Source organism: Alligator sinensis, unplaced genomic scaffold, assembly GCF_000455745.1.
Source record: "Alligator sinensis unplaced genomic scaffold, ASM45574v1 scaffold1851_1, whole genome shotgun sequence".
NCBI lineage: Eukaryota > Metazoa > Chordata > Crocodylia > Alligatoridae > Alligator > Alligator sinensis.
In genome coordinates, this window is record NW_005842964.1 from 489,610 (window position 1) to 498,798 (window position 9,189).

Here is a 9,189-nt window from a genome sequence, read left to right on the forward strand (position 1 = left end):
CTTTCCAAAAACGTTGCCGACCCCTGCTCTAGTCTATGCTAGTACCCAACCCATGTTACATGTTGGGTCAGGAGAAGCCATTATTAAAAAACATTTTAGAAACAGTGATTTTCTAATTTGGACCAGGTAGGACTTGTGCTACCAGCCAGTATTAGGGGTGAATTTTTCATACAGGCTTAACAAAGTTCAGCATGCAAATTCCACTGAATTTCAATGGGACCCAAGTGCCTTACTTTCCTAGACTTCTCTGAAAATACCACCCTGGAAGAGCTTGTTTGGGAGAGAAGAGGAAGGGAGGGCACAGTAAAGGGAAGGAAAGGATAACGACAAGGAGGAATTGCAGGGTAGGAAGAGGGGAAAAGAGCAAGAAGAGGCCAAGACAAGAAGGGAGGAAAAGAAAGAAGAGATTTCATCCTACCAGAGACAGCACCTCTTGTCAGTCAAGACAAGAAACATTGCCTCCCAAAAAGACAATTCAGGCATCAGGAAATGGCAGAAGCGATGGGGGGGAAGACCAAATCTGACCTGAGGTAAGAAAAAAAAGGAGTTACAACCCAGGCTTTTCAAGTATCGCCCCATACTTTGCTACTGGTACGGTACTCTTGCTGAGAAACGTATTAAGTGAAACATGGCCCCTCTCTCTTTTTAATACCCTTCTCTAGATGCCTTTGGTTGAGGACAATGTGAGGAGATCCAAATCAAATATAGAGTTTTATAACACACTAAATTTTGCTCAAAATGTGAAGCTTTGGATTAATACTAAAATTAAATTAAAAACTTAAACAGCAATGCCAATTTGTATAAGTAGCATCTCAAAGTGAAACTAGAAAAGATATATGTTTAAAATCCTTGACAAATCATGAAGTACTGAAAAGATGGGCTTCTGATTATATGGCACTACAATGGGTCTTGAGATATGTGTTCAGTTCCCAGCTTTGCCACATATCCCCTTTGTGTGACCTGAGGCACAAGGTGACTTGCCTCAGTTCCCTGTCAGTACAAAGGAGATGCTTTCTCCCATCCTTGGGGTAATGCTTCCTTTCTCCCATCCTTGGGGTCTGTTTTATCTGATTATACTGTAAATAAGGATTATACAACTGTCCAGATGTGCTCAAGAATTAGGAGTAACATGTTTTGGGGGAAGGAGATTGTCTGAAGGCTCCTTGAACATTTTAAACAAAGCAGTTTTGATGGGAAAAGTTACAAATGTTGTAAAAAAAAAATCCCAGTAAAATGAACAACGCTGCAAAAATCTACTATTTTGAGATGAGAACAGGCAGATTATAGAATATGCCCAGCAAAGACATACTCTAAACACAATTTCAACCTTAAAATACATACATTGAAAAAAATACATGAAAGTTCAAAAATCCCAAACCAAAAAGATGCTGTGTACCAAATCAAAACCTTTTCCTAAGAGGCATTCAACCTCCCTCCTCAGAAAAAGCTTGGAAATGGACAAGACAGGTTTAGCAAAGCCTGAAGGACCTAACAAATTTGGGTTCACTCTTGAGCACAAACACATATGCACTGTAAACTGCAGACAACAGCATGCAATCATTTCTGAAAAGCAATTTTGAAATCTAGAGATGAGTGTTTAAATAAATTATGCTGTTAATGTAAACATTTAAGTTGAGGGTACTACTCTGACAATGTCGTATCAATTAAAGTTAGTGGTCATTACACTGAATACTGTAACTTTCTGAAATCAGCTCAGGAAACAGATAACTAGAAACCAAACTGCTTAAAGCTTTATAAAACCATTCGAAACCAAAACCTGGATTTGCACCTAGAAATAAAGGTGCCAATGATATTATTGAACAGGGATCATGCTCTCCATCCACTGAACTGTCAAAGAGGGTTTCTTCTGTTGTGTCAAAATGCATTACAATAATCCCACTTGTAAATAACAAAGGCACTCTGATTAATACAAGCAAGGTCCATGTTCACAAAGTAACACAGGAATTGCCATCCTGGATGAGACCAAGTTCCACCTAACCAGGTATCTCATCTCCAACAGTGACGGGTCTCATTCTTCAGAGGAAGACTGAGAAACCTCACAGGAGACAGATATACAGTGAACTGCTGCTAAGTTAGGTCTTATTTTAAGACCCAAAATGTGAGACTGACTTAAGATCTCAATAGGAGGTTTAAGATCCCTCTGCAAACTATCATTTGTATATAATGTTTAATCCCTTTTTTGGAAACTTACTAAATGTTGGGCCTTAATGTCTTTCTGGGGCAAAACATACAGTCTGGTTATACTATGTGAAAGTATTTTTATCTGGTTTGAACTTACTGCCTTTTAACTTCATTGACAGTCTTCCAGTAGTGTTATGAAATGGGGAGAAGAGAAGCTCCTAATCTTCCCTGGACCATTCACTATTTTCATATTCTCTGTTTTTACTTTAGAAAAAGGTGAATTATCTCAAGCTTTTCAACATTTCTTCATAGAAAAGGTTTTCATGCCCTTAATCCCTCTCATCACTCTTCTTGAATTATGCAGCATCCTTTTTGTGGTGAGGTGATCAAACTGCACACAGTACTTCAAATGAGGCTGCCACCGATTCATATAATGGCAGTATTATAAGGGCAGCTGGCAGTGGTGTTTATAGCTACGGTTCACCTCCATTAGAATTCCATTTTCCCTGCCTAGTTTCACTGAATTTTGTATGTTAGTTGCCTGCCTGAGACTGCACTTTGTTTGAAAGTTTTACATGTTACATGTTGTTTTAAAGTGGTACATCAATTTTTAAGAAAAAAACTAGGGAAAACGAATTGTCTGATCCACCTTTAAAACAGATGTAGCAGCCCCCATATGCAAACTTATGATCTAGGCTATAATTCGCCATTAAAAGAAAATCAAATAGAAGCAACTGCCTTATTCAGTGCACATCATAGATGATGCTCAATATTCTGCTTATCCTTATTGGTTTGTGTCTGGAGCTAAACTCTGCACAAGGATACACTAATTTCCTCAGAACCTTCTCCATAATGCTTATTATTTTAGTACGTGAAAGCTTCATAAGCTATTAATTTTTTTTACACGACTTTGAGGCAAAGTAGCATTATTCTTCCCTTTAATAGATCGAGACTTATATGCAAAGAGGCCAAAAGCATCCACTTATTTTCACTGCCCAATCTGAGACTCCTTGGGGGCCACATTTTCCTTGTTCCCTAGCATTTTATAGCAGTTTATCTATTTCAAATTCAGCATCCAGTGACTTCATTTCCAACGGTGAAAGCTCACACTGAGAATCTTAATTAGGGCACTTAAAATAAGGAACATACCTAGTGGCCCTCTAGCAAAGTCTGACTGAAGTGACTTGCCCAGCATCCCATGTGAACTGCATGACAGAAATAGGAATAACCTCCAACTCCATACAGTAACACTCCACTGCTTTAACCACACATCCTTTCTTCTCTGCCATGCCATGTCTCACTCTCTGCATGTCTCCTGATTTCTGTACATAATAAAGCAAGGGTGCTATACATAGCAGTCTCCTTCACTATCCATCCCTGCTTCATTTTCAGAGTGCAGTCCATTCCAGATCCCAATGAACCAGGGCTCCTATGAAGAAGACAGCATGTGATCACATAATTAAAGACAATCATGATACATATATGCATGAGGGGACTGACTGAATTAAGCTTCTACACGCCACCTTCATTCTGGCATTTCCTAACTTCTGAATGGTTGATTTTGCAAACTTTCTGTTCTTTTAGGGTATTATCTTGGGTGTAATATTGTCTATAGTATTCTCCACCCCATTCTTGATGCATTATCCCAACATGAAACCATAGTCAAATAAGCAAATGCACAGCATGGCAGAAGCCATCAACTACCTACAACGAACCCACATCCTTTCCTGTGAAAATACAGTTAGTTAACTTAGAGACTTGTAGGGTATATGAACAGTTTCAATTTTTCCCTGTACATTACTTTTCACTTAATATTAATGAATTATATTTATCACTGTAATACCCATCCACTAAGTTTGTTTAGTTCCCTCTGAAATTCCTCAGAATCCCTTTTGGTCTTGATTAAGTAACTGTATCATTTGCCAGTTTTACTATCTCTCTTTCCATCTTTCAATTTTCCAGATTATTTAACATATCTTTAAAGACTGGACCTACTACAGAACTATAAGGAATTCTACTATAATGCTTTTGTCGCAATGAAAATTAACCATTAATTCCTATTCTTTATCTGTCTTCCAACCAGTTTTTAAACAATGACCCCAAATCCAAAAGAAAATAAATCTTTTCTTCACATATCTATTATTTAAGTCCATTTTTAGAAATTAAAAAAGACTGCACTGCATTGCTTCTTATTTAGAAGCTTTTTGTGCTACCCAAAGGGATAAAATGTACTTTTAAAAATAAAATTAAATGATGTGGAACTATTGAGGTTCATGCCCATTTGCCACTACTGGCAAGTTATGATTTTTATATTTTCAAAGGTTCCACTGAAACAATCAACATTTTGACTATAATGCAAAACTGTTTCCCTTATTTTCTATTAGTTGTTTAGCACCAACATTCCCGCTCCTCAAACATAACTCTGATTACCTAAAATTATAACGTCGACTCAGTATCAGAAACTGCACTTAATTTTTTCTGACTACAGGGCTAAACTTGTTCTTACCAACTAATACTGTCCTAACCCATGAGGATGAAGTACTTTGAGATGCAAACATACAAAGTGCTGTGTATTATGAGCTATGTAGTTCCAAAGTGCTACTTGGAGCTAAGCATTAATCTCTGAAATGTCACTGTACTGATACAGTATCTGGAGTACTACCATCTCAGCTCAATTTTTTTCCCTTCTAAAAGGGCTCCAGGAAGTTTTCAATGCATTGCTGAATTTAAGACCTCGTACTTATGGAGTATAAGGATATTAAATTTGGGGAAGGTTTAAGTACATACAAACTGCACTACCAAACTTTAATCTATAATTGATTTCATGCACATACATCCCTATTAGTCAACGTGATGCTTCAACAACACAATGACTTTGCCTTTTTTCATATATACTAGTTTGGTTTCATTATCAGCTCTAAGAGGCCTGAATACAAGGTAGACCAACTGTGTGCTTAACATTTATACAAATCGATGGCACGTAATCTTAATAAGCAGTAAAGAAGGACTGCGGCCAATGTGCCATTTGTCTAGCCGCGAATTTAAATGACTTTCTGGGGACAGGGCATGACATAGCCATTGTACAATTAAAGGGAGTGGGGCGAGGAGAAGGGGAATCACTCTAGTCCTTGCTCTCACCAATAAAATGATTGATTTGTTGGACGTAAAGTTTTATTTATGCTTTTTATATTGGGCTCAAATTGGTAGAGTTCCTGGTTCTCTTGGGCCACTGCTAGAACAGAGCTAAACATGTTCTGATGACTTACCTCTGCCTTTTCAATTGCATGTACATGTAACTTTAATGCTGTACTTCAATTCCTAACAGCACAGGTTTAAAAAGAAAAACCAAAAAAACCCACACATGGAAGGGGTTTGGGTTTGTTTTTTTTTAATTCCTTAACCTTTAAAGTTATTAATATGAATGTACTTAGCCCAACCAAGTTCCCATGTCAGAGATTTATTTATATTATGGACTCATTAGGAGCTAGGGAGCAGATGCCCTGCAGGGCTTTCAAGCTCCATTGGGTCCAGTTCCACAGAAGTATCTTAAGTACTCCAAGAGGTTCCTCAGCCCACAGTTTCTCATGCAGTCTCTACTACTTTCCTATTTCTTTAAGCTCAGTAGCTCGAATTCTGCTCCCCCTTGCAATTTCTCTTCTCAGGACCTTCTAAATTCCTAGGATGAACTGTGGAGCTTTGCTGAATAATCAGTAGAGAAACATGAAGACAGTAATGGTCATCTGCTTCTTCAAACTTTGAAATGCCTGCAGGGAGACAAATCTCTGAATGGAAGTATGTAACATGTTGGGGAAAATGCAAGATTAGCGTGTAGTAGGCAGATGTCTAGGTCATGTCAGCTGCTTAGCAAGGAGGACAGTGGTATCTCTCACAGCCTGGAAGGACGCAGCACTTTTTCAGAGTTTCAGTAGAGCTCCCGAAGGGGTAGGAGGACACCACTACAAGTCTTTGGATTTGTAGAGGCTTCTAAGGACTGGCTATGTATGCCATGGAGTCCCATGCCTATACTGGACTCTAGGTTACCCATCTCTATCTACATATGGTATATGAGGCAGAAGGCAGGGTAGAAATGTACCTTAAAGACTAAATGACTTCAAAATAACACGGCTAACTACCTTTCTCTGTATATGTAATAGTACATATCCTAAAGTAACATGATTCCACATGATCATTACAAAAGAATTTTCTGATTGTGCTCCTGGAAATTATGACTCCATTTTTTTCCCTCAAGTCTTGTAACTTTCCTGTCCTGGATTCCAATAAAATCTACTGCCATGCAGTAGAAGTGCTGTCACATATTGCCATCTCCAGACATTAACGTTTTTCCTTCCTGATGGGACATATGCGTAGATCCTGCTGTTTGCCATCCTGCATGTATGAATATAAAGATTCTGCTTCCACTTGGTTCCTACATGCAGGTTGCTGAATACTACATCACCACATAATCCCTCAAGAGAAGGAACTTAGGGTCTCTAAATGGACAAATACAAAGACCTGTGAAACTGCTAAAAGGATGGCAGCAAGACTAAGGCTGGGAGGATGACAGCAAGCTCCAGTACAGAAGTAGGGAGGTAATAAGCATTTCCCCCATACCAGATGTGGAATAGGGGGTCAGAGGTTGGGCAGGGGGGGGAGTTTTTCCAGACTACCTAGTAACGGAAGTACAATGCTGATCATTTCTCCTGCCTGCACAGCTGACAAAGCCTCTAAAAGTCAACCGCTAATATTCCAGGACAAAGCTACAGCAATAGAACTTCCACTGCTGCACATTTAGTAGAGGTGGATGGAAAAGAAACCAGGAAATGGTAAGTTGGCATCTCTCTTGCCTGGCAGCAGACAAGAACACTAGCTAGGAGGCAGGCTATGATGACCTCATCCCCATTTTTCAGAAACCGGAGAGATTTCTTTAGCAATTTGTTCACATTCTATAAATTATTGCAAAGACAAGTCCCAGAGACTTTAGCTGAAAGAAAGTTTAGACTACCAGGCATTCCATGCCTTATTTAAGGCCTACAGACGATCACGATATTCCATATTCTCCAGGATAGAGCTTCTCAAGCCTGGCCTTCCCCCATCTCAAAGATTATCTGGAGTTCTCTCTCACCAAGTTCTATCAAATCTCATTTGGAATTTCGAGGACAGGGCATTTTGAAAAGAACACACAGCAAAATATATAATTTTCTGAACTTGATTAAAGCCTGTTTGTTTTTTCCCCTTGAATCTCATTACCTCAAAAAGAGCTTCTCTCACTCAACTCACATTTGGAACAAAAATTATCTACCAACCACAGACCACACATGCAAGATGTAAAAGGGGAATGACTTTTGTGGATTTTAGAGGGGGGGGGGGGGGGGGTTTATCCAATCAAGTTTTTGATGGCTACCGAGTCTCAGCTTGAACAACAGAAAGCTACTGCAACAAAGTAAAGTGAAATCCACTCTCCCAAGCCCACAACTAAATTTAAATTAAGAAAAGACTAAACTCAGATCTGAATAAAGCATAAGCAATGTGGTTAAAGAGAATACCATTAGAAAGACAAAAATCACAAGCCAGATTCCTGTAAAATGTACTGTACAAAGAAGCGGCAGTGCTCTCTATCTTGTGGGGTTTTACATGGAGGAAGATATACCCATAACAAAGTTACCAAAATTTCCATTAACCTACAACTGAATAGAAAAGGGCAACTATTTCCATTTACAAAACTAAATAGCTCGACAGAACAAACATTGGTTTACCAGCTTTTAAGAGGGAATTATAAATATTAACCATAGTTTACGCAAAATCATTCTCTCTAATCAGCATCAAAGTTTCACTGTGGAAATAACACGATCATTCATGCTAGCAAACCAAATCATGCATTAGGCAATTTGCAATGCAGAACACCAGAAATATGGTCATAGAAAAATCTGTTTTTAAGACTTTTCTACCCAAGTAAAATACTAATTCTAAGGCTGAAATGCTCTTATCAAATAATACAACAGTTTTCAGACAGTAAGGCTCAGCACAGAACAACTAGAACTCATCAGCACATGCCATCACTTTTGTAATTACAATCCATGGTTATGGTGAGTTCTTACCTTGTTACTACACTTTAAACCCACTGATATACACACCACACCACTGATAGTGGAGAATGTACTGAACACATTCTCCAACAAAAAACACACCAGGCAACTTTTAAACTGCAGAGATTAACCCTCATTTTACTGACTCTTGGTGTGTGCTTAACTACTTCTGTAAAAAAAAACAAAACAAAACAAAACAAAAAAAAACACACAAAAAAAACAAAAACAAAAAACAAAAAACCATCATTCAGGGAAAAAGATGATGAATGCATTTAATCAGGCAAGGACTGAGGTAGGATGTACTGCAAACATTAGACTAAAAACTTCCATCAAAATCCCCATTCTTACTCAAAAAAATCAGGATGCTATCAGTCTCATGAAAGACTTTACTCAACTAAATGTACACAGAAACACCTTAAACTGAAATACTGATGTCGGGCTACGTGGCATCTCCATCACAAGGCACTGCAAAGTTACCTATGCACCGGCTGACAGGCTCCAACAGTGTTACTAACTAAACTCCGAACTTTATTATACTGTCAAACTATTTCAGATGTGTGTGACATGTCGTACCCCCCGCTGCAGGAGGTCTGAAGAGATCAGACTGGAAAGTCCTTTCAAAAGACTACTTCTACCTCTCTGGGAAGACCGCCCTCACTAGGAGCCAGGACCTGCCCTGGCAAAAAAAGGATCCCCCGCGTAATCATCTGAATGAAACCTGCCCCTGCCAGAAGGGTGGCCAGGTCAGTCTTCTCACCTGCCCACTGAGACCAAACCCAGCCCTTCTGGGGCAGGCATCCTCCCCTTTGCCTCCGGCCCTCAGGCCTTCCCATCACCATCAACATCACCCCCGACTGCCCGCTCCGCACCTAGAGCCGGGGGAGGAGGGGGCTGGAGGGACAATGGCAGGTGTCCAGCAGCCTCTGCTGACGGGCGGGACCTCCCAGGCCTCGCAAGGCTGCGG

The 9,189-nt window shown here is 39.5% G+C and overlaps 1 protein-coding gene across 2 annotated transcripts in view; it reads right to left on the reverse strand.

Moving 5' to 3' along the window:
• KCMF1 (potassium channel modulatory factor 1) overlaps window positions 1–9,079 on the reverse strand; it is a 61,928-nt gene extending 52,849 nt beyond the window's left edge. Inside the window, exon 1 of one of the 2 annotated variants that reach the window (XM_025192731.1) lies at window positions 8,983–9,079. In XM_025192731.1, coding sequence (XP_025048516.1) covers window positions 8,983–9,070 — 88 coding nt within the window. In that variant the 5' untranslated portion in view covers window positions 9,071–9,079. Of the gene's footprint in view, window positions 1–418; window positions 511–8,982 lie in introns of those variants that run through there. The other variant, XM_025192732.1, reaches the window with a different exon arrangement.
• Window positions 9,080–9,189: the final 110 nt, after the last annotated feature.